This window comes from Ovis aries, chromosome 24, assembly GCF_016772045.2.
Source record: "Ovis aries strain OAR_USU_Benz2616 breed Rambouillet chromosome 24, ARS-UI_Ramb_v3.0, whole genome shotgun sequence".
Lineage (NCBI taxonomy): Eukaryota > Metazoa > Chordata > Mammalia > Artiodactyla > Bovidae > Ovis > Ovis aries.
The window spans coordinates 35144981-35170731 of NC_056077.1; the positions used below are offsets into that span (position 1 = coordinate 35144981).

The following is a 25751-nucleotide window of genomic DNA, read 5'->3' on the forward strand; positions in this document are numbered from 1 at the left end:
AACCCCTGGGGCACTCCCTGCCCTTGTCTATCCCTCCTGACAGCTCCTCTGTGTCATGGCTTGCGTTTGGCTTTCCCTTCCATATACATCCAGAATCCAATCGGTTTCACTACTGACCCCACTTGGTCCGAGTCACAACCTCCCACCTGGACTGTGGCCGCAGCGCCTGCTTTCCCCTCTCCTGCCCTCACCTTTAGAACCTAGTCATGAAGCAAGAGCCGGAGAGCCTTTTAAACAGTGAGACCAGACCACCCTCCCTTCAAACCCCATCGGCCCCCACGTCCCTCGGAGTAGCAGCAGCCAGAGCCCCACCAGGCGGCACCTGGCTCTCGGACCTCGTTGCCACCCGTCCCTCCTGTTGGTCGCTCTGCTCCAGCTGTACTGGTTTCCAGGCATGTTTCTGTGCACAGGGCTGCCCCCTCTGCCTGAAACATTCTTTCTTTGGGTGTCTGCATGGTTCATCCCCTTGCCTCCGTCAAGACTGTCTGAGTGTTACCTTCTTAGTGAGGCCTATCCTGACTGCCTATTTATTTATTAAAAAAAAAGTTATTTATTTGTTTGACTGCACTGGGTCTTAGATGCAGCAGGCAAATCCTGAGTTGTGGCACACGAGATCTAGTTCCCTGACCAGGGACTGAACCCAGGTCCCCTGCATCGGGGTTGGTCGTGGATTCTGAGCCACTGGACCACCAGGGAAGTCCCTGTGTGTGTGTGTGTGTGTGTGTGTGTGTGTGTGTGTGTAGTTAGTTGTGTCTGACTCTGCAACCCTGTGGGCTGTAGCCCACCAGACTCCATAGGATTCTCCAGGCAAGAATACTGGAGTGGGTTGCCATGCCCTCCTCTACGGGATCTTCCCACCCCAGGGATCGAACCCACGTCTCTTATGTCTACTTGCATTGGCAGGTGGGTTCTTTACCACTAGCGCCACCTGGGAAGCCCTGGGAAGTCCTTGACTACCTACTTAAAACTTTAACCCCTCCACGTGTCCTTCCTGTCCCCTTGCCTTGTTTCTTTCCTGTAACACTTATCACCGTCTAAGTGGCCGAGTGATTCATTTATTATTTCTGTTGTCTTCCTCCCCCACTGGAAGTTCAGCTCCTTGTTTGTCCCTGGCTGTAACCCCAGTGCCCAGAGCAGTGGCCCACGGTGAGCCCTCATTGTGCTATTAGCTGGAGCATCTGGCCTTTTAGAGAAGCACCGTGTCCTCCCTAGAGGACTTGGTGGGAGCCTACACAGGGGTCCTCAGGCTGCAGGGTCTCCCAGGGGGCAGAGGCAGTAGGAGCCTGGCTGGGTCAGCTGGCCTCGGCTGGACCCACCGCCTGGGTCAGGCTCAGGCCTCACCCGGGCCCCTCCAGGCTGTGCCCTGGCATTGGGCCTGCCTGCAGATCTGCCAGAGCGGAGCCCCAGGGCGACCCTGCACCCTCACCGGTGGGTGTGTACTTGCTGGGAGCCTCCAGTGGGGTGGGGGTACTTCCTCCCTGGCTGGGGCCCTGTCACTCCCAGCATGGTTGCAGACACTCTCAGCAACATCTGAATACCTTCTTGATGTTATTCACAGAAAAAGCATCACCTGGTGAGACGTCGCCTCCAGACTTCTTTGTTCTTACCAACGGTATGGTCATCCCTGCTCCAAATGCTTCCCTTCACTTACACCCTACCCCAGCACCGCGGCTTCCTGCTCCACTGACCCGCCACATCGTCGCCCTGCTTCTGGGTACGTGCTGCCCCTGCATTTGGGTGTCCTTGCTGCCTGTCCATCACAAATGCCTCCTTCCACCTCAAGGCCACACCAGGCTGGAATCTGCTAGCCCTTTTGCAAGCCCTCACTGACGTCACAACAGTTCTCCCCAGTCCTCTGTGTTCTTACCCTGGCTCCCCGCGTGCGGACCCGCAAAATGCATGCCCCCTCCCCCGCAGAGCCAACATCTAGGGCCGTGGAAGAGATGGCAACACACCCCAAGTCTTTCACATGAAAGCCCTTTAAAACACAAGCTGTGGATGAGTCACACACGTTAACAATATCACTGTGTCACCTTACGCGGTATAAACCTGCCATTCCCCAGTGCATCAAATAAGGTACAGTTTTGTTCGGATCCACTTAACCAGAGAGAAAGGAGAAGAGCTGTGCACAGGGAGGCTGGACACTGCTTGCGTGGGGACAGCGCCCGACTGCAGTCGGCACGTCAAATCCTGCTTGTTTCTCTGCCTCTGGTGCTGGCTGTTTACCGAGACAGGACTTGGAGCTACAAAACCACGTGCAACTGCAGTTCTGGTTAATCAAATCTCACTGCAAGAGCTTCTGGGTAAAAAGACTTTGTGTTAAGTGCTTTTCTTTCTTTCTTTTTTTTTTTTAACATTTTATAGCTTAATTTAAAGGATTTTTTAAAAGTAGGAGTGTACCTAAACTAGCAAACAAAAAATGATTGCAGTTAGGTTTTTTCAGTGCCAAACTGGGAGAGCCTTACTGGTTTTATGTAATTTCTCCCTTGGCAGGAGATGGGCAGACATTTGGGGGCAGCTCTGGACACTTCCACATCTGGGTGATGGAGGAGATAGGCTCAGGAGGGCCCAGCTCTGGTGGGAGGCTTTCCCTGCTCCGGGGAAAAGGGAGGGCGCATTGTGGAGCGTGCATTGAATCTAGTTTAGCTCACGCTTCTGTATCACCAGCAGGAACTTCACATTCTGAAACTCACAGATCAAGGCACAATCAACAAATACACTCCTCCCGCACCCAGCAGTCACAGGTTGGGGAGGATGGCGGTTCTCTTCCAACCCTCTAGATCCCGAGACGAGAGACATCCTTGGTCACAAGCCTGTGGACCACCTGGCAGCCCGACTCTGCAGGGCTCTCCCGCCTCCAGCCCCGAGCGCTGGCTGGAGAGGCCCTTTCTCAGGAGCCCGATCCTTCCAGAAGCCCACAAGACGCCGTTCCCTCCTTCCTCCTCTCCCTTACTTGCCCACACTCACAGAGGCCCTGAGCTTGTCCTTCTCCACATCACAGGGGTTAGGGAACAAAGCAAGAGACCCCCCCACACCTCTCAGACCCGCAGGCTGAGGCTGGGCGGCTGGCCGGGCGCAGGCTGCGGCCATCAGTCAGCCCAGGGCCACGCCCAGCATGGCCAACCGCCCTTCCTGGGCTTCACAAGCCTGTGAGACGCATGGCGGCGGCCGTTTCACAGACGAGGAAGCTGGTGCTGGGAGGGCCAGGGCTCCAAAGGCGCCAAGAAGCCAGCGGGGACGCAGGGCCTCATGTGTACCCAGAGGGAGACCCGTGGACAGCGGGGCCGGCTGGCCCCCAGGTCCCCTGCACATCCTACCCAGGTTTCTGCAGACACCTGGCCCCGGTGCCACACGCCCACGGAAGCACTGGAGGAAGGCAGTGTGCGAGGTGCCCTTTGGACCCAGAATGGAAAGTGTTTGCTGCTCCTCCTCAGGCCAGAGCCCTTTAAATAAAAACAACCCACACGTTCTTGTGTTTGTATAAAAGATATTTACTTCAATTATCACACCTAGGGTGCTAGTGAATAATAATAATACATGGTGTGAGTTTCATACAGTGATATTGCTTCTCCATATCGCATAGGGACCGTTGTACAGTGCTGAGAACAAACATCGTATGGCTAACCAAGGACAGAAGGGACGACGGGTGCCTCCCCCACCCCCATGCCAGGCGGATCAACTTTTGACTTCTCGCGTCGAGAACAAATAGCAAGAAATAAAATGTTACCGGAGATGGGTCACAGCAACACAACAGAGGCTTTTCTCAAAGCTATTTGTACAAAAATGATGCTTTTTTTTTTTTTTTTTTTGGTCAATTGGGTCATTGTGAGGATTAGAAAAAAAAAAGTCTGTGATTGTGAGTATGAACAAACGAGTTCTAAAAACATCTAAGACTTAGTGCGTTACAGAAAATATAAAATACTGCTAAAATGTAAGACACCGCACGACACGGTGCTGGTGGCGGTGGGGGTGGGGAGCTGAGCTCACTGGGAGGCGTCTGGAAGAGGCCCCCGTGCGGCCGGCCGTCCTGTGCTGTGTCAGTTAGTAGTCTGGGCAGGAGCGTGGCCACCTGCTCTCACGGCAAGTAGTTTATTGCACAATTGCAAAGAGCTAGGTCTTACTCAGTGGAAAGGGACGTGGGGGGACACCGCCTTTTCGTTTTGCTTTTCCCCATTTTTATTTTCTAACGAGCTGTCCGCAAATGCTTTCAGAATTTTGGACGAAATCCTCACGACTCCAAAATGCACAGCATTTTCTGAAAGGTGGGGGTGGGTCTCAGAGGGTGGGACATGAGATGCCCGTTTTCTCTAGGAATGAGGCAGAAAACGGTGAGAGAGAGAGAGAGAAATGCATAGACGACTTGGGGGAAATGGAAACCCTTGTAGGGGGAGGGATGGGGCTGTTGTTTCATCAGAGGGCTTTCAAAGAGACGAGGACAGAGTCAGGACCCCAGACGATGTTAGAGCGGGGAAAAGCTGTGGGTGACACGGAGAGGGTCGGCAGGCCCTCTGGGAGCCCTACCTCGGGGCGGCAGGCAGCGCCCAGCCTCAGCCTCCACCACCCCGATACCCGAGGAGCAAGCCACTGGGTGTCTTGCTGGCTGTGCTTCTAGCTACGGAAAGCTGTGCCCCTGGTCCACGCTTCCCCTGCACTTAACCACAGGAAGGAGGACAGGGGCTCCCCCCAGACCCCTGCTCCCCCAGAGTGGGTCCTTAAGCCACAGCCAGACAGAAAAACACGGTTGCTCCGCAAGATGGTTTTGACCAACTTTGTAGGCAAGGAAAACAACAACTGTAACAAAAGCCAACGGAAACTTGTCAGCGCAGTGAGCCTTGCCAGAGACCTCTCTCACCCAAAGTCAGGCTCGACCAGGCCTCCGCGCCCGTCCTGCCCCGGGGCTCCTGAACCGTCATGAACCCAGAAGTCTGACCGGAGGCTCTAGGAGGCTTTGGGGGAACCAAGCTTTGCTTTTTCTAAGTCTCCTCTACAGCTCCTCACACAAGCAAACTTCAAACCCCGGCGCTTCCTTAACATTGGGAGATTGTTTTGTTCATCAACTCTCTCGTTTTGAAAAGTGGGACGTGATGGAGACCACCAGTTTTTGAGCGGCTACTCTGGAGAGAGACAGCTGATTCAGAAAAATCCCCCTCTGCCCTCCGATCACATCCCCAGGACCCTTTGGGTCTCTGGGGCCGGGGGAGGGAGGGAGGCCGAAGACAGCAAAGGGTGGAGTGAAAGTCAGAAGTATTTATGGTAACAACAACGACACAAAATAACAATACACTCCTGATAAGTACTTAAAGGATTAACCTAATAATAAATAGAAGAGAATAGAAATATTTTTTAAACAATTTTTTTTTCTCAAGGAAATATCCTTTTATAATTATCCTCACGCACGCTGCAGGGAGGTGGGGGGGGGGTGTCAGTAGCAGTCGATCCATCTCAACAAGAAAAAGGTGAAGTGCTGGGAGGGACGCCTGTGGCCACACGCTCACTGGGGGGGTTCTTAGCTGCCGAGTCGCAGCCCGCTCCGATTGCTCTGCTGCCCCAGCCAGAGGCTCTGGTGGGTGCCCGTGGGCCCTGCGTCACTAGCATGGCGGGCAGCAAGAGGCAGGCTGAGGCGGGGTTGCGGGGCAGGGGTGGGGAGGCAGTGCTGGGGAGGCCCGTTTTCCCTTCCGTTCCCGAACAAAACGGAACTACAGTGAACACACTCATCCTGCTCCTCCACAACCTGAATCGTCCTGGTCTAAAGCTTACTTTGAGTTCATTTGGTGTGCAATACGTTCTCTCTTAAAAATGAAGGGAAATGATTTCTATTGCACAGAGCTTTTTACACATAGTCATCTATTTAAGTGCTTTCTGTTTAAAGCAAGCTATGAGAACATAAAAAAGAAAGAAAGAAAAAGACACGAAAAATGGAGGGGAAAAAAAAGGGAACCAGAAAACAAAGGAGCCCCGTGCCACTTCAATCCGTCTTGCTGACTGGTATCTGGTTTCACCCACGGAAGTCCCAATGCTTCTGTATATACTGTGCTTCTGATTACTGTCCACAGGGGTGTAGCCATGACTTTGGAATATAAGGCACCTTTCCTTTCTGTTCACAGAAAGCTTGATACATAGCATACAGCATATTTTGTGGTAGAAATGAGAGAGTCTAAACACTACAGGAATTACAGTAACAGACTTTACTTCTTTACATTATTGGATAAGCTGTAATGATCCAAGAAAAGCAACTCAAAGGTATTTTAAATGTTGAATAGCAACGATGGGGAAGTGCACATTTATGCCTAGCCTAATGTCTTTCACTAGCCTTTTTTTTTTTTAAAAAAAAAGGTTCTTCACCTATGATGCCCAACTTTTAAAGTTAGCATTTTGGAGGAGACTAAGCACTTTGGAAATGTCTCGTTAAAGCTAAATGTCACTTCATCCAAAAATGAAAATGGGGAGTATGCCACTGACGGCATGGACACAGTCTCTTTGGAGGGGAGGTGGCCATGGACGGGTGGTGGCAAGGCCCAGGCAGGCGGGGACAGCTCCCATCTCGGGATGACGGTGGGGCGGGGCGGGGGTGGGGGAGCTACATTCCCATACTCTTCTCTGACCAAGGATGAGGCTCCCAGGCTGCTGGGGAAGGGCGGGCTCTGGGGCGGGGCTCATTTTATGCTCAGCTCCTTGCTCCCCACACCCTCTCCTCTGCTGCCTCCCTCTGCACACCGCCCCCCCACCGGAGTGTTCTGGCCCCAGCTTTCTGTACACCTCTAAGTGTCTCACAGCCTTGATCTTTTGGGAACTAGGAACTTCCTTTCCCTTCTTTTCCTGGTAGTTTTCATCTACCAAAAGGCAGAACAGAATCTGAATGGGAGTAACATTGTCAAATTGAACCATCCTCTTAGCAAGCAGCTGTACTGGTCAGACTGACATTCACTGCATTGGGAAATAGATGTATACTGTGTTGGGAGTCCCAGGCTATCACCTGGCCACTTAGGGCAGGAGCTCTGCCTTTGGGTTCACGAAGGCTCCCCTAACACCATCAAGACGAAAAGAAACGGCAGCACCAGGGAGGGGGGCAGATTTCTAAATTTGAGTTCTTCCCAGTAAGCGTGTCCAAATTCCTTCCATCAAGAGAACACTTTGGCCACCAGACTGGATGGACCCACACCCAACCAGCAGCCCTAGGAGCTGGTTTTCTTCAGCACAGCACAGAAACTGGCCTATTCTTTGGGGAAGAAAGGGTCACACGCCTGAAGACTGGGCATGTGGGTTGGGGAAGGCCAGATCCTTTCCTGTCCTTGGGATCCTTCCCACGGAGACCTCACAGAAGGGCTGAGATTATAACTTCCTGGTGCCAGAGACAACAGAGCTCCCCAGTGTCAGGTGGGAATCCTGGGGAAGTGTCCTCACGTGGCCATGGAGTGGCAGCCCGGGGCGAGGGAAGTGGCTCTGACCGATCTTAACAGCTGAGCGGGAATGGGCAGAGTGCGAAGGCGGGCCAGAGAGAAGGCCCTGTGGGGCCCAAGGCCACCCATGCCTGCAGAGGAAACAGCTGTGAGCGCTTCAGGAGCAGGTGGAGGCCAAGAGGAGGATCCCTGCGCCTCGCAGAGCACAACTGTCTGTCTGGGTTGTGCTCACAAGAGGGAAGCCGCCTGCCCACCAGGCCGAGCTATACTCATGCATGCCACACTTCTGGGTTTTCTCTTCCCGGATCCCACTTGCCTCGCGGTTCTGAGGGGTGCGGGGGGAGGTCCAGTGGGAGCATGCTTAGTGAGGTAGAAGGGGACAAATGAGTATGATGACACGGGGGTGGGGGAGGACATTCAGGGAGGGAGCCAACTTGCAGCCTGACAGGGAGCAGCTGCCCACCCACCGCGGTCACCAGGACCCGGCCCGGCTCCATCTCCCCTGAGCAGCTGGCTTACTGGCTTCAGAGGGGAGCGGCCCGGGATGGCTCAGGGCAGACTCTGGTTTTTATAGGCCTGTCGAGAGGCGTCTGCTGTGGTGCATTTAAGGCAAAGGCTGTTGTCCCCCAGCTCAAGATCTAGGAAATCACCAACACTGTTTCACTGTGTGCTCAGCCCAGAAGGACGGGAGTGTTGCTCCCGCTGGCTCCTCTGCTATTTTCAGGGAGGTCTGTTTTCCCACCATCAGAGGAATGAAGAACATTGCATAGAAAGTCAACAGAGTTCAACGATCGCCCATGCACGACAGGACACGAGTTCAGGGAGAACAAAGAAATCCAGGCCAACTTTAGGCGAGAAGGCACCTGCCTGCGGACAGAGCTGTCCCGCGACTCTCGTCCCAACCTCTTAGGGCACGACTGCTGGGTGATCTTAGGGCCGGTAGCAGAGGCCAGAGCTTGCGTACAATCTGCTCTCTGCTTGGTCTGCTCATGGGGCTGTGGCGGTCCTGGGTATGGAGGCATTCGGGTGTCTCCTTCCTCCTGGGGCTGAGGGCAGCTGGGGAGAGTCTCTCACAGCCAGAGGGAGCACAGAGGAACACTTCACCCAAAGCTCTGTTGCACTCTGGGTCTGGACCACCAACCAGCACACCTGGCTTTTAGGGAGACACAAAGAGGCCCACAGGAGGAAGAGAGATGAACAGGGAGGCATTTGTGCTTTGGACACACAGGGAAACTGTCCAGGGAGGCCTGAACTCTCATCTTTCTGCCTTGGTCCCTGGCCTAGACAGAGTGTCATGACTTGAGAGTAGCCGTACAGTCAGGGTCCTGGCAGATCCTGGAGATTCCTCCGCAGTCTCCTGACCACAAGCTACCTTGTGTCGCGCTGTCCTTCGGGCAGGTAAGCTCCGAGGAAAACTGAGTTGGAGTTAGATGGCTGTGGTAATCTTTCCTAAAGAAGGGCGACCTGCTAGACAGAGATCACAAGCCTCATCCAGAAGTTCAAGAGAAGAGGCCTCGTCTGGGAGCCAGGAGGCGGGAGTGAAGACACGCCCCTTCTACCTCAGACACCCAAGAGAATGTGGGCAGGAACCAAAGGTCAAGAAGCTGAACTTGGACACTGTATGCGGAGCCTCCACTTAGCCAGCTAAGTAATGGCAAAAACCTTAAGTTATGAACACTGCCTCCAATTAACAAAAAGAAGCCATTTAAAATGGTATAATGGAGCTTGTAATTAAGTGTTAGTGTTTTCTACGGAACCGTGTTCCCCAGGGGAGAGGTACAAACCAGCTTTTTAGACTGATGGAGCGAGCGGAAAGGGGAAGAGGTCGGCTGCCTGTGGGAGCTGCTGCTTGGAACGCCAGCCAGTGGAAGGTAAAGCCCACGGAGGGGATGCTGTTCAAGGCACTTGAATATTGCTTATCAAGATGAAAGATCAACCCTTGGACTCAGACTGAGGGGCACAAAGAGGAGGGGGACACCCCACCCCAGGTTTCTGTTATTTAGTGGCAGCTCTTGTAAGTATTACAGTGACAGCTTAAACACAAGAGATCTAGGATTAGGATCGCAATTTAAAAAAAAATAAATAGAGAAAGAATACAAATACGGAACTGCAAGCAAAATTTAACCAACTGATTGTATCGAGCACCCAGATGTAAGTCTGGCAAAAAAAGACAGAATGAAAATCAACAATAACCTAGTTTTTAAAAAAGAAACAAAACCAACAAAAATGACTAAATTGCCTGGAAGAGCCAAAGTGGCTGTTTTAGACGTTACTATTTGGCCATGAGGATGGACAGATTTATACTTTTTATCAGTTTCCTCGATTTAACACCTTAGTAAATAACAGTCATGCCTTTAAAGCAAAAACACTACCCTGGCGTTCCCTGTTAACGCCCTGCTTTTCATTCTACTGAAAGTCGGGTATTTGAAGACTCATCACGTGATGACAAAATTCCTCCTTGAGGTTTTTGTGGAGAGGACACCACAGTACCATCAGGGGCTCTGCTACTCACTGTCCTGAGGGTCACGGATGCAAACGCCCTCTTCTCAGTGCACCTGGATTCAGCCAGATGGGAATCCACTTTCCCCTTAAGCTCCTCTGTGTTGAATTCTCTGCTCACTGAACCAGATTTCAAATTCAGAATGATATGAAACCATCAAAAGACAAACGGCCTGCCTCCCAGCCTCCTAGAGCCTTCTGCAAACTTCTTCTTCATGAAAAGGCATTGTCTTTAGTGTAGTGACTCTTAAATTTGTGAAAACTTGAAATAAGTGCTGCAGTTGCAGGTTAAAAGACTGTAAATGAAATACATAATTTCTAAAACGTCATGCAAGAAATGTGGTTTCACATCTTACAGTCAAAGTCCTACAAGTTAATTAATACAAGCACACTGAGGTGTAATAGCGGGAGCATACCTTTAAAATTAGAACTCCCTCCCACCCCCCCAAATCAAAAAAAAGGTAATATTAATTAAACTTAAGAAATAATGAATGCACCATTAAAATGTCATCCAAAGATGTTGACCTAAGACAAAGGTTTCAATGATACACAATACGGTCAAAAAGGTTTCAATCAGTAATATACAGTATGACAGCTACATCTTGTAAATTATACCCAATACTGCCGGCAGTCTATCCCTCTAAAGAATATTTGCCCCTTTCATCCCTTCCTAACAATCAGATAATAAAATACAGCACCTATAAATAAGCAAAAAAAAATATATATATATACCGAAATCATCTATTGTTAGTTTAAAGATATGGCAATAAAGGAGTCTAAATTAGCAAACTTGTAGAAGCCATAACTGATAAAACAGCTTATTGAAAAAAGGTGGCAGTAATGCACTCTATGTGTGCACAGGTACTTAAGAAAATACACAGACGTATAAAATTGCACACACGCACACACGCACACTTTCATCCACCTCTGTTCTCACGCATATACACATAGACGACAGGAGGAATCAGAGACAAGTTAGACTTTTGATTTGTACTTAGACTGCCCTAAACTGTGCATAAAAAGAACGTTCCAAGAGGCAAAATGAATGGAGGGCCAATGATCTGGTCTGGAAGTGAAGAGCATCAGCGTTTTGGTGTGAGACTACGGGGGTGGGAGCCGAGCCCAGACTGCCACGTTCTCTCTTCTGCAGGGAAGGAAGGAGGCTTCCCACGACGTCAACAGTCATCAGTGCTTGTGGTGGGAAGAAAGGGAGAGATAGAGAGACAGAGAGAGAGTTATGTGCGTGCTTGGGTGCACGCAGGAGCCCTGCCCAGGCCCAGGCAGTGGCGTCCCCTGGTGGGGCTCAGTCCATCAGGCGCCCGGGAGAGTGGTGTGAGGTGTGGTGCCTTCTGTGTCACGGAAAGACTGCTGCCTACGAGGGGCGAGGGGCCCCGAGGGGCCCCAGATATGCCTGCGGCGACCTTCGAGGCCTACACTTTCCTCCTTTCTTTCAACGCTCGCACATGTGCAAGACGCACTAACACAGACATAAGACACCATAAATTAAACAAAATGAACGGGTACATGCTACAGTTCTAACTTGTCTCCTACACCTCCAAGATATGAGGTCTGATCAGCGTGCTCTGCGGTTAGAGGTTAAAAAGCAGATTATAAAATACCTAGATTCGGATCTTTTCTTTTTGTCCTGATTTGGCCTAGAATGGAGTGTATTAAACAAACCCTGGTCAGCAAAAGCCCAGAGTCAGTTAAAGCTATGGATCAATGTGCACTACATGTCAGGATTCTATTCACGTACAAGAAAACACTACGTCAGCTACCACAAAATCAGATATTTTCCTGATGTGACTTTTTTTGTTAAAAAATATGTGGAGTAAATGTGTTTTACTTTAATTCAAAGTTTCAAAGGAGAAGATTCTTTACTTGAAAATATTTAGGAATCCAAACTAGTGTGTTTAGAGTCGGTTTGACTGTGCAATCTCTTAGTGGCAACTGAACAGCTACAAAAACTTTCTTTTTTAAATTTTTTTTCTGAAAAATCCCCCCCCTCCCCTTTTTTCCTGGTTTAAGAAGATAATAGTGTATTATCGCTCTGAAGCCATTAGATGGCAGATAAAAAGCCCCCTTTTAATATGTGGGTTTGATTTTTTTTTTTTTTTTTAAAGCCCACACGAAAAGAGGAGGGCGCAAGGCAAAGCTGTAAGAGTTATTCCAGAACCTGTGGAAATCACTTAGGGCAATAAAAAAAACACTTCAGGGTACAAAAAAGCTCGACTACACATTTCCGTTTTCTTCCTTGAAAACACGACATAGATTGGGCTTAATGCTCCTTTTGATTTCTATATGCACCTTGGCCTATGGCGATTTTGCCCTGTGGCCCGCAGGGCGGTTAAGTGCGCAACACGGTCCCGGCCGCGGAGTCGGCGCCCGCCCCTCTGCCCGGCCCGGTTCGACCCAGCTCGGCCACACTCGGTTCGACTCGGCCCAGCTCGGCCAGACTCGGCCCGGCCCGGTCAGGCTTGGCCCGGCCCGGCCAGACAAGGCCCGGCGCGGCGCGGCGCGCCGGGCGGGCGGGCGGCGCCCTCTCAGAACTCCCATTCGATGGGCTCCTCGCGGCTGGCAGCCTTCTCCAGGCGGTGGATTATGCTGTTCAAGTTCGCGGCCTTCTTCTTCCTCAAGGGGTTGTCTCGCGAGTCCCTGGCGCCCACCGCCTCCGGGAGGCCGAAGAGGCTCTGCAGCGAGCTGGGCCGGCGGACGGCCGCGGGCGCGCTGGTGCTTGGCAAAGCGGAACTCCTGTCGGCGCCGTCCCGGGCCCGGCAGGGGCCCTCGCCCGGCGGGGCGGCTGAGGTAGCGGCGTCCTCCCCGGCCGCGGGCGCAGCGGCGGCGGCGGCGGCGGGGTTTGGCACGGGCCCCGGGCCGTCCGCGGGACCCTCGGGCGGCGGCGGCGGCGGCGGCGCCCGGGGCCGGCCCTCGTCGGCGGCGGCGGCGGCGGCGGCGTCCGGGACCGGGGTCCCCGAGGGCGGCGGCTCTGCCTTCTCCGCCGGCCGCGGCGCCTCCTCCCGCTCCTCCGGGGCCGCGGCCGTCTCGGCCGGCCCTCCCTGAGACTTGGCGGCGGCCGCGGGGCCGCCCGACTCTTCGGCGTCCGCGGCGCCCGGGCCCTCGGAGGCCTCCACGCCGTCGCAGCTGTCGCCCTCTGAGCTGGGTGCGGCCCGGCCGCTCCGGGCCGACGGCGAATCGCTGGCCCCGGCCTGGCCCTGGCTCCCGGCCTGAATCTCCTCAATGAACAGTTCTCTGCGGATCCGAGACCTACGAGACACAAGCAGTGGGGGCGCTGTCAGGGGACCTCTGTGCACGGGTGCCCCGTGTCCCTTCCCTCGCGGCCCGGGCCTCTTGCCATCTCCGCCCACTGCCCGACATCTCACTCCCACCGGCCTGACAGCCGCTCAGGCTCCTGCGGCCCCCCAGAGTGGAGCCCCTCTTTATAGCCACCCCATTCTCCCCAGGCAGGAGCCAGCAACCCTCCCAGCTTCAAGTTTCCCAGGCCTGGGGCCTCTGAGTAACCTGTCCTTTGGTTGGAATGCTAGTCCCCTCTTCACTAGGATGGTCCGCCAACATTAGTGGCATGGCAAGGCCCCATTCTTTGCACACCCACACCTAGCACTGGTGCTTGGTGTACAGCTGTAAGGCCGAATGAATTCACACACAGAGATAAAGCATGAATGGTAACCATCGCCTCCCCCTCTGGACTTCCTGAGAGAGAACCAATTATTAGATAGTGCCCAAAGTGAAAATCTTCAGTGTCCAGCTCTGAGCCACAGGTCAGAGTCTCTGGTCAAGGCTGAGGTGGGATTCTATCAATTTGTGTGATTAAATTTCAACTAATTCCGTCCTCTAAAAGATGACCAAGGAAGGGTAACTTTTGACCAATCAGGAGGGAGGCCAAATATGTGCTCCAACACATCCACCATGTTTTAATTAAGCTGAGTTCAACCTACAAGTTCAGACTTCCCTGGTGGCTCAGATGGTAAACTGTCTGCCTACAACGCGGGAGACCTGGGTTCGAACCCTGGGTTGGGAAGATCTCCTGGAGAAGGATATGGCAACCCACTCCAATATTCTTGCCTGGAAAATCCCATGGACGGAGGAACCTGGTAGGCTACAGTCCATGGAGTCACAAACAGTCGGACACGACTGAGCTACATTTACTTTACTTTACAGCCTACAGTGGAAAGTGTGCTTCACGACTTTGTCAGGTCCGAAGGAAACAGCTACAGAAGGGCCCAGCCCTTCCTTGTTTTGGAGCCCTTGGTGATGTCATGAAAGGGCTTTTGTTAAATCTTTTGTTTAGTGTCAGAATTTCTCTTCCTATCGTGCTCACAGTACTGGGTTCGATCAGAAGTCTCTCTAGGTGTTTCTTCCTAAAAACCTCTGATCACAAGCCAATTGTCAGTGGAAAAGCATCTTCAGGGAAATTAGCACCAAGTCCAGTGTCTTACAGAAACTGGGCCTGCAGAAAGCCCTGGGGTCAGGCATGCGTGAAGATATTTTCTGCAGTGTGTATAACTCAATAAAGGTGACATTTTTTGAGAACCCATGGTATGCCAGGTCCTGTGCTGGATGTAGGGAGGTTGGAGCCAGGGAGAATTCGGCTATAGTTTAGTCCAGTATATCACAAGTCAGGTCATGGTTATCTGCTACACAATTTTTTGCTCCATACAAAGGGTGAACTTTGACCCTTGTCCTGAAGATGATCCCTGAGCCAAAGCTGCAGAGGGAGGTCCTGAAGGCCCCCCAGAAGTTCCCAGGAGGTAATGGAAGACTTTCCTCCTTCCTGGGGGCTACTTTGGGAGCCTGTGAAATGGTAATTCCCATCAACAGATCCCTGGGCACTTTGCTAGGAGGATGAACCTGCACTTTGCTGGAATTCAAGCCCCTTAACAGCTAAAAAATACTCACTAGGGTGAACACTCAATCCCATTCCACCCTGGGTGGGGAAGGCTAGATGGGCAGCTAAGGGTTTGGTCTCATCCAGGCCACAGGTCCATCATGGACTCCATCATGCTCCAGAATGGAGCATAGGCTTTTTGGAACCAGGCAAACCTGGGTTTGAAATCTGGCTTGTCATTACTAGCTACAAAACTTGGACAAATTTCTTAAGCTTTCTGTGCTTCAGTTTTCTTATCAGAAAAGTATGGAGAATAGTGTCTTCCTTGCAGAGATGTTATTACTAAATGTTGGGTTTTTTTGTTGTCGTTTTTTCTTTTTGGTTATGCTGCATGGCATGTGGGATCTTAGTTTCCCAATCAGGGACAGAACCCAAGCCCCCTTGCAGTGGCAGGATCAGGTCTTAACCACTAGATCACCATGATGAAATATTAAATACAGGACACAAAGTAGACCAAAAAAAAAGGAACTATTTTTCTATTTTTACCACCCAGCTGCCTTCTGAATGACAAAGTCCTTGTTATAAGTACTAAGGCTGAGACAGAAAGGCTGAGGGACTGGAGAGACAACTTTATGTCCAAGACCTGGGATCGAGGCTGTGACCCTCACTGGCTAGAATGACATGTATGATGTTTAAACATTTACATGTATCATGTGTAAAATGGGGCTGGCAGCTCTGAATTTGACTGCAGGTGGGAGGAAATATGAAATAACATCTATAAAGTTCTTGGCTCAGGGACTGGCACATGTTATGTGCTTAGCAGATAAGAGGCATCACCCTTCTCAGCCTAGACTAGACTCTGTGTCCCTGAGGAAGATTATCTTTTGGTCTAGAAAGACCAGGTCCCAGAAGCAAATCTGGTTTTCAGACAAGTCATGCAAGGCTGACAGGATGCCGTGGCTTTTAGGGCTTAGAAGAGTTTCTGCTGGGTGGACCTGTTCTCCAGGAGACCAGATGTCCTGGGCTATGTTGTTCTGGTGTTCTTGGGTAAACGGTCACCTCAGAATACTTCTGATGGCCTTAGAGAAAAGAAGAGGAAGTAAAGTTTTGTTTATTTTTTGATGGGGGTAAAAATCAACCCCAAGCATTTACTCCCTAAGGGTTCGAGTGGTGCAGAAAAAATGAAATCAACTTCTATTTAATTCCTGTGGAAAGAACCTAAGAAACTCTCTTTTTGATCACAGGTCCTTAAAAATTGGTGTATTATTTCTCTAGGATAAAAATCTCAAAAGTGAGATGGCTGGGCCAAAAGATCTGTGCTTATTTAATTTTAATAGAAACTGTAAAATCACTTTCTAAATTATTAGTAATAATCCACTCCCCTACAAATACTATATTTCTGCCACTTTTCTGCATCTTCACCAGATACTAGGACACTTTCCAAGATTTGCCAAGTGGTAACAAAAAAGTGGAATGTTGTTTTTATTTTAGATTTCTAAACTATTAATCTAATTGATCATTTTTTCATGTATTAGCAGTGGCTGTCTCTTTTCCTATGAAATGCCTATTCACATTCTTTACTAATTGTTCAGTAGGATTTTAAAAATCAATTCCTATAAAAATGGACAAAGGAACACTTTATTACATGTATTGTAAAATATTGACTTTTTCCCAGTCTGCTGTGTTTGTTTTGGGACTTTGTGATAGCTTGAATCCTGTCATTTTCTGCTTTCATATAGTCATAGCTATTTTTACTAGATGGTTTTAGGTTTTCCTATATTTCTAATCTTTATTAAAAAATCCTTACTACCAAGTAATAAAAATATCTTGAAAAAAAAAGAGAAGGGATTTCCCTGGTGCTCCAGTGGTTAAGAATCTGCCTGCCAAAGCAGGTGGACACAGGTTTGATCCCTGGTCCAGGAATTAAGATCTCATATGCTGTAGGGCAACCAGCCCCCTATGCTACATCCTGAAGCCCAGGCGCTCTAGAGACCACATACCACAACTAGAGAAAGCTCACAGACAGCAACAAAGAGCCTGCACACTACAACGAAGGCCCAGCCCAGCCCCAAACAAATAAACAATAAAAAAAAAAAAAAAGAAAGAAATGGCTTTCTTGTTTAGAAATTAAATACATTCAGCCCCTGTGTGCTGAGTGCTGCTGTATGCTCATCCTTACGTAAAGTGCTATGGGACCTACCAGGGGAGCTGGTCTGTCCTGAGCATTTAAGGGAAGAACTGAAGCCGTGGAGAGAGGGCCGGCTCAGCTGGAATCTCTGCACTTTTCCTTTGGGTGGCCTTAGGTGAGGGACTTCAGTTCTTTGGGCTTTATGCCATTCCTATTGACCTGATACCACTTCTTACCAACCTGTTCTGTGACTTATAAAATTCTTCTCTAGTTCAGTTCTTTCAATACCCTGCACACATCACACCTCTTCTAGGACATTCATCCAGATTTCTGCAGCTGAGACTGATCTCTGCCCTTGGTTCTACCACTTGACTTACCAGCCTGCTTTGTTGTGGAGTGTATTTGACAGCATTTATTGAGCGTCCATCTACTCTAGGTCTGGATCTGAGCTCATGACTAAGCTTTGAGGTTCCATGGCTCTTCTTCCCATCTCCGCCTTCTCTATAGTTGGACTTGTTTAAATGCTCAAATCAGGCATCTCCACAATGACCAGCTGACCATCATGTGATGGCATTTCCATAGGGGTCAGGAGGCCAGCTGGGAAACCTGGAGAGCATGTGCCCTGGCCAGGAGGCAGTGACTGCCTCTCAACTGAGGCCTGCAGGGGGATCTGGGGAAAAGGTGGCTCCCAGCAGGGCGGGGATGTTTTGTATGACTGACAGCTCCTTTACCCAGATTTTCAGCAATCTACAGCTTCATGCCCCTCCTGTCCAGGGTTAGGATACTTCATTAAATTGGATGTGACTTGAAGAAGACTCGAAAGTGCACATTCAAATGCACCTCTGTGTCTGGAAAGTGAAAACAGGACTGCATAACACCTGGCAAGGAGAGGCTCTGGGGAACCTCTGCCCACGTTTCCATTCACTCGCCTTCACTGTACTTGTTCACTGCTCTTGAAGTTTCCTTCCGTGTAGAGGGAGCTCCACTCTTGTAACTGCTGACCTCGCTCTGCCTCTGTTTTTATCTGGTCGGTAAATTTAGGAGTGAATAAGCTGGTTGTGCTCAGCTCATGTACTTTCTTTGTCTTCTTGGGAGCCAGCCCACACATGGTGAGGCCTGCCTGGGGCCAGTACTGCCTTGATGGATAAACTGGCCTGGTTTTAAGAGTCAGGTAGCAGGTCTATTGGGCTTCCCTGGTGGTTCAGTGGTAAAGAATCTGCCTGCAATGCAGGAGACCCGGGTTCAATCCCTGGGTTGGGAAGATCCCCTTGGGGAGAGCATGGCAATCCACTCCAGTACTCCTGGGAGAATCCCATGGACAGAGGCGCCTGGCAGGGTATAGTCAGTGGGGTCGCACAGAGTCAGATACGGCTGAACTGACTAAGCAGTGGGAGCAGAAGCTCTACTTGGCTCTCACACATAGCCTTCATTGGTGACAAAGGTATTATTTTGGCTCCCATCTAATATTTAAGCATTTTCCAGTTTGTTCAGAACCTGGAAGTTTCGTTGGGCCCTGTCAGAAATTCCAGCAGAACCTATCTGATAAGGCAGGGCCCACTTTGAGACACAACTCCTCCCTCTAGCCCCTGGCTGTCTGTGATCTTCTGTTGCCTGCTGCTTACCTACACTTGCTCTCCACGAGCACCTGTCACCTTGGTATCACCAGGAGCACCTATCCCGTTCTGTTGAGCCAGAGAGAAAATGATGCTCTGACAGGAACCAGCGATTGAGATGGCCATGTACACGGCATTCAATGGGCCTGATTCTCCATCAGACCACTGAGAATTCTCTGTTTCTAGCAGCAGGGAGTCTTGGTTATATGGGTGATCAACAATTCATTACCTGTCAGTGGATTTCCATTATCAAATCCAAACATTTTACCCTGTCCCCTTTTCTGCAGGAGTACGCTGGGCCCTTCCCTGCTTAGGTAAGTTAGTTAACCCCTCTGAGCTTTATGTTCTAATCCATAAAATGTGGTCAGGACTGTATCTTATATAGTTGTGAGGATCAAGTGATACAGTGCTAGTTAAAACCCGTAGCTCAGTGTCTGTGGACCTAGTAGATGATCAATAAATCTTCAAGAACTCATGACTTTCCCAAGAGAAAGGGTCTTACACTATTTCATTTATTTAATTACAAAATGAATCAAACTAATTTGCAAAACACCACTAGAAAAGACCTTGAGAAAGCATAAGAAAATCACTAGATACACGCTCACTATTGTGGAACCAAGAATGACTACACTCTCCCCTTTTCTTTCAACTTTTTTTTTTTTTTTTGGTCATGCTGCATAACATGTGGGATCTTAGTTCCCCAACCAGGAATTGAACCTGCACTCCCTGCACTGAAAGCACAGAGTCTTAACCACTGGACTGCCAGGGAAGTCCCATACATTCTACCTTTTAACTGATGGCACTCAGAGGAGACTTTTTCTGGTTACAGAAGACATGGATTGTCTCTACCTGTACGACTCTCCATCTTTGGGAGTTTAAAAGGCCAATACAAAGAAAAAGCCACCTAACTGACTGAATACCAAGTCCTCAGCCCCCAGAATGCCCTCCCATGCACAGTGAATGGCTGGTCTCTTCCTGAGGGCTGGACGTGCGTTCCTGTAGAGCTGTGACTGACTGGGCTGAGAGCAGGACCGTACCTGTAATTGTGGAACCAGTTGATGACAGTGCTGGTTTTCAAGTTGAGCTGGGTGGCGAGTTCTTCGATGGTTTTTGGTGACGGGTATGGCTTTTGCTGATATGCTCTTTTCAGAGCTTCTTTCTCTTCGGGGGCCAGCACTACTCGGGGTTTCTTCAGCTGGTGCTGGGGCTGGGGGCTGGCGCCCTGGCTGTAGTCAATGCCAACGGACGGGGGCTCGCAGGGCTGGCTGTCGCTGACCGAGCTGTGCCGCCGCTTCATGTAGGCTGAGGGAGGGAGAGACGTCAGACTGAGGGGCAGGCCCAGTGGGGAGACCTGCCCAGGCCGCCCAACACCCCAGCTCCACGGCACACCATCCACTCCTGGCTACTTCTGCATGGGTTGCGGCAGCTCCCTGCTCTTCTGAGAGCATCTCAAAACACTTGGACTAGAACCGTTCTGAAACCCAACACACACTCATCAAGGACCTGCTCTGCTGTAACGGGAGGTCCCTGTGTGTCCCTGCGTGACTCATGGTTCAGTGGGGACACCGAGAGCTATATAGAGAGTTGACCCCGGCGGGGTGTGATAAGGGAGGGCACACAGGCACCCCATGGAGGGGGGCTCTGAGGGGGAGTACTCAGCCCTGCCTGGGGAGGGCACAGGGGAGGCAACCAGGGGACATGATGTTTGAACTGCATCTTGAAGGACAAAGAGGGATTAAGCAGAAAAAAACTGGCAGTGAGGTATCAGACAGCAGGAGGCCACTCCAGAAAGCAGGAATACTGTGTGCAGAGACACAGGTAGGAAACAGGACGGTCAAAGTGTGTCCTGTGGGTGCATGTCGGGGAGGGGGGTTGGAGATGCTGGACCTAAAGCTGGAGAGATGGGTGGCCAGGGGAGGCTGCAAGTTTGGACTTTATCTTGAAAGCAGGGGGAAGAGACACAAAGATTCAATAAAGGGAATGAGGTGATGAGCTCTCTGTTTCTGAAAGGCTGCCCTGGCAGTGGCTTGGAGGACGGACGGAGGGGGAAGGACTGGAGGGAAGATGCTCAGTGGGGAGGGAAGGAGGCTAGAGATGTAGACAAAGGCAATGGTGACGGGGCTGGAGAAAAGCACACGGATGGTTTCACTGTGAGGGGCAGAACTGATGGGGCTTGGGGACCGACTCAGTGAGGGACCGGAGCAGACGGAGCTGGGGACAGCTCCCTGGCCTCAGGCATGGGAGGTGAAGGGGGTGCTGATGTCTCTGGACTGGGTACCGTGGGAGGAACAGATTAAGGGGAGAAGATGAGGGGTCATCTTGGAAACGTGGAGTCTGAGGGCTCTCTGGGTCATCCACAAGGAGATGGTCTGTAGCAGTTAGAAAGACAGGTGTGAAGCTCAGAAGAATGGTCTAAGCCAGAGAGAGGAACCTGGGACCACTAGAATAGAACTTGTAGTAAAGTCAGTGACCCTGAGGAACTGACGGACAGAGAAGGGCAGAGAAGGAATCCTGGAAACACTCATATGCAGAGGATAAGCAGGAAGCAGCGGCCGTGAAGGACACAGAGGGACGGGAGGCCAACCAGGAGATGGTGGTGAGGAAGGGACGAGTGGGGAGGAGGGGGTCCCCGAGTCAGTGCTACAGAAGCAAAATCCGACATGGATCCAGGATGTCCTGGTGCTAGTGATTAGGGCGAAACTGGAGACCGTGGTGAGCAGATAGAGCGGAGTTGTGAGAGAAGCCAGACTGCAGTGGGCCTAACAGCGAACAGGAGATGAGAGAACAGAGGTAGTGGGCAGGAGTTACTATTCTAAGAAGCCGAACTGTAAAGGAAGAATGAGACATGGGATGGCTTCTAGAAGGGAAGTCCAGGGTTGACGGTGGGCCTTTAAAGATGAGAGGGAGCTGAGAGGCGGGGAGACAGAGAGCTGGTGTTCCAGGTGGGGTGTGTGAGATGGGCCAGGAGCAGGCGGGAGGGAGGGAAATGGGCGTGGACACCCAAACGCTCTTATAGGGACTGAGGTGGGGAGGGTTGATGGCCTTGGTTTTCTTCATGAAGCACGAAGGCAGGAGGAAAGGCAGCTCTGAAGAGCTGGGAACAGAGTCTTGGAGAGAGGCAGGTAGGAGACGGTGGTGGGGGTGGAGGGGAGGGATGGTGGGGGTGGGGAGAAGCACAGAAGACCCTGCTGAAACGGGAGAAATGGATCTGAGGTGGCACCAACCCCTGTGGGGCCCAGGTGCCAAGGATGATTCTGTGTGAAGACGGGCAGGACGCTGCTCCCAGGCCGGGGCTTGCAGAAGGGTGAAGAGTGGAGAGTTATGCGATAGAGTGCTGCAGCCAGCGGGGCTCAGGGGGTCTGGGGAAGGAGAGAGAGCAGGAGAGGATGCGCTGCTCGGGGGGAGCCTGGGAGGGGCTATCCCAGCTCGGGAGGCCATCTGGGGCCACTGGGATGAACAGACAAATGTGGAAAGATGGATGGATCAGTGAGGAGGCACCTGAATTTAAGCTTTGAGAAACAGAGCAGTTATGGGTGATGATGAAATTTGCGGAACTGAGGGTTGAGGAGGTCAAACTCCTTGCGGCTCGGGTGCTGGACAGGTCAGAGGGGTCATAACATTCCCCTGGATGAGGCAGCACGTGGGCTTGGAGGAAAGCAGTGATCCATGGGCCACAGTCTTGAAAAAATGTAGGGAGTGAGCGAGAAGTTGGGGGACGGAGAAGAGGAGCTTTGAGAAAGCCTGTAGGACTTTCAGATCTTGGAGGAGGTGGGGCCTGATCCAGGAATGGAGGAGTGGCTGGAGCAGAGCTCAGGACCTCTCAGCCCACCTCAGAAGGCACAGCGGCTGGGGGGAGGTGAGGGGTGGACATACGCTGTTCATGCCTTCACTGTGGAGTAAGGGTTAGGAGCAGCGGTGCGGAGCTGGCTAAGAGCAGGCTCAGGGACTCGGGTGCGACTGTCACCTGAGGGTGTGCAGAGTGGGCTGCAAGGCAAATGGGGTGACGCCTGGGTTCTGAGTTATCTGCTGTACCAGGGCTGTCTGTGCTTCGTCTGCTCCTCTCTGAGGTTACGTGGTTTTAATCACTATGCTTCAGGTTAAGAACTGTTTGGATTTCTTGATCAAATGAATCCTCCACAGAGGTCATTCTAGTGGATTTGGAATATGGTCTGAAAACTCCTTAGTGTTCGTGTTGGTGTTAGTCGCTCAGTCGTGCCCGACTCTGCGACCCCATGGACTGCAGTCCACCAGGCTCCTCTGTCCATGAGATCTTCCAGGCAAGGATACTGGAGTGGGTTGCCATTTCCTTAAACTGATGGGATATGAGTGTGTGTGTGTGCATGGGCTGTTATGTCTGACTTTGGGACCCTGTGGACTGCAGCCCGCCAGGCTCCTTTGTTCATGGGATTTTCCAGGCAAGAATACTGGAGTGGGTTGCTGTTTCCTTCTCCAGGGGATCTTCCCAACCCAGGGATCGAATCCAAGTCTCCTGCATTGGCAGGCGGGTTCTTTACCACTAGTGTAACCTGGGAAGTCCCAATGGAATATGAAAAAGTGTTATTAAATTGAGACCACATGGAGTGGTCTGGAGAGCAGTGTCTGTCAGCAGCAGCAGCAGCATCAGCGGCTAACATCTGTCACCTACTCTTCATAGTTATGCTATGGGAGAGAGACCAGTGACATCCCTGTTTACAGATGGGAAAGCTGAAGCCTAGAGAAGTTCAGTGATTTGCTGGAGGTCACACGGCTAGTAAGTGTCAGAACTGAGGTTGACCTAAGTCTGTTCTGGGCAGCCCTGTGCCCGTCCCACCTGGCCAGATGGTGGCTACAGCCCCCACCCCCTGGTCAGGGTGCAGGAGCAGGGCTGGGCTGTGTCCACAGGAGCCACAGGAAGCCTGGGAGCTTCAGCAGCACTGACACTCAGGTCTGCAGTGTCACAGAGGACTGTCAGGGCCCCTCAGTAGCCTTCAGGGAGGGCGGCCCAGCCCTCCAGCTGGCTGAGGCTGTGTGTGTGTTTGCGTGCATGTGCTTGGAACTATGTGAACAGGTTGGTTCAGGGCTGTCTCACGAAGGGAACAGAAAGCAGAGGGCAGACTAGAGCAGAGAGAGGGGTTTACAAGAAAGAAAGGAGAGCAAATGGAAGACTGCGATGAAGGGAGAAGCAGCAGAGCTCCATGGAAGAGGAGGGAGCAGGGCTTCCAAGGGAACCCTGCAGCCTGCACCGCCTGGCGCAGAATGTTTAACCTAGCTTAGATGGGGGGCACAACTTATTTTCATGTATCTTAAAGGGATACAAATTATTTTAATAACTCTCATTACTGAGCACTTCGATGCGCTGGTTGTTATACTAGGTACATTCTAATCCTTACAGCCGGAACGTATTCTCTTCATGTTACAGATGCAGGAACTTAGGCTAGGGAGTTACTTAAGGTGCCATTCTATGATTAGAACTCAGACAATGGAGAGACAAATCTCCTCCCAAAATGAATGTGATAAGAGTCAGAGGCCAGAAAGAAATGGGCCTGGTCTGTTCCGCCAGACCCCTCGAGTTGGGCGGGTGACTGACAGTCTATGGAAATCACAGGAAGTGCTGGGCACAGGGTCACCCACTGTTGTGTCTGAGGGGTCAGATGCCTCCTGCTGGGGCTGGTTCGTGAGCAGACCCGCTAGGGTGAGAGACAGAGGGCCCAGCTGCTTAGGGACTTTGGGATGCAGAGGGGCCTGGGCCCAGTGGAACAGTAACTCTTCTGTGACACAAGGTGGCGCCGAGAGCCTGTGCAGGAGATGGGTGGTGGCTAAGGAGGCCCCCGGAGATCTGTCTGGGGGTGCCCAGGTCCTGCTCTGCTGGCCCAGAAGGGAGGGGCACAGCAGGGAACGGTGGGCCCAGGACTTGTGCTCAGGAGGTGGCCCTCAGGAGGGCGTTGCCTTCTGACAGAGGGCACACAGCTTTAAAGCTGCCTACGCAAGCACTGGTGAGTCGCTAAAACCGCGAAACGGATATACTGGATTCATGATACCATTCTCTCTACATTTATGTCTGAAATTTCCCAGAACAAAAAATGAAAAAGTTTTTGTTGGGGCAGGTGACGCAGCACCAAGCCTCTGGAGCTTGGCCCATGGCTGCAGCCTGTGGCAGGGCCTTGGCTGGCCATTGAGGGCAGGTAGAACAGGAGTCCACCAGATGGCCCTGGCTGGCATGGAAGCCAATGTGTAGGCTTGTGGTCCCGGTATAGCTGGCACTCGGCACAGGGCAGCAGAACAATCTGAGAGCATCGGCTGTGAAGCCTGACAGCCCAAGTTTTGTTGTTGTTCAGTCGCTCAGTTGTGTCTGACTCTTTGTGACCCCATGGACTGTAGCACGCCAGGCTTCCTTGTCCTTCACCGTCTCCCAGAGTTTGCTCAGACTCATGTCAGTGACGCCATCTACCCCTCTCATCTTCCGTCGTCCCCTTCTCCTCCGCCTTCAATCTTTCCCATTATCAGGGTCTTTTCTAATGAGTCAGCTATTCCCATCAGGTGGCCAAAGTATTGGAGCTTCAGCGTAGTCCTTCTAATGAATATTCAGGGTTGATTTCTGTTAGGATTGACTGGTTTGATCTCCTTACTGTTCAAGGGGCTCTCAAGAGTCTGGGTTCTTGCTTACACCAACTTGAAATCAGGCGAGTCTCATAATGCCGGAGCCTCATGTTTCCTGGATAACAACATCTGCACGAGATGGAGTGGTGTGGGCTGAATGAGGTCTCGGCACAGTGTCTGGAAACAGGAGGCGCTTAGGAACTGCAAGCTCTATGGTCACATGAGGACTGGCACCAGAGGCTCTTGCGTCTTCTTGGAGCCCAGCTCCACAGAGCCAGCATCAGAGATTCTCATGTCTTCTTGGAGCCCTTTCCTGGTTGGTGAGGACAGAGGTGCTTCAGCTGGAGGTGAGTTCAGAGGGTAGGAGCCTGGGTTCCCCCATGATCACCCAGCTCAGGCGTGCTAGGCATGGGGCCGGCACAGTCCCACGGGTGGTCGTGATGCCCACTCTCTAGTGAGGTCCCCTGCAGACACTGATGGGCAGGGTCACAGCTTCCTGCAGCCAGACCAGCAGCTGGTGCCCACTCTCCACACCTGGTCGCCACATTACAGGCGACCCAGGACTGTCCCTTTCAAGGGGCAGCATGTGGAGTGTGAGCCATGAGATGGGGCAGGAGTTCCTTTCTGTCGCCAAGGAGACCCCTTCGGATTTGTAGCCTGCGCTCAGCATCGAGGGGGGTCCGATGGGTCTGGAG

The 25751-nt window shown here is 51.6% G+C and overlaps 1 protein-coding gene across 5 annotated transcripts in view; it reads right to left on the bottom strand.

The window, feature by feature from the left end:
• Positions 1-25751, bottom strand: part of CUX1 (cut like homeobox 1) — a 350788-nt gene that overhangs the window by 13025 nt on the left and 312012 nt on the right. For 3 of the 5 annotated variants that reach the window (XM_012104502.5, XM_027961700.3, XM_012104506.4), the window contains exons 23-24: positions 19518-19782; positions 3468-13160 (exon numbers count right to left, since the gene is read on the bottom strand). The exons of the other annotated variants lie outside the window; for them this stretch is intronic. In XM_012104502.5, coding sequence (XP_011959892.2) covers positions 12440-13160; positions 19518-19782 — 986 coding nt within the window. In that variant the 3' untranslated portion in view covers positions 3468-12439. Of the gene's footprint in view, positions 1-3467; positions 13161-19517; positions 19783-25751 lie in introns of those variants that run through there. 5 annotated transcript variants of the gene reach the window in all.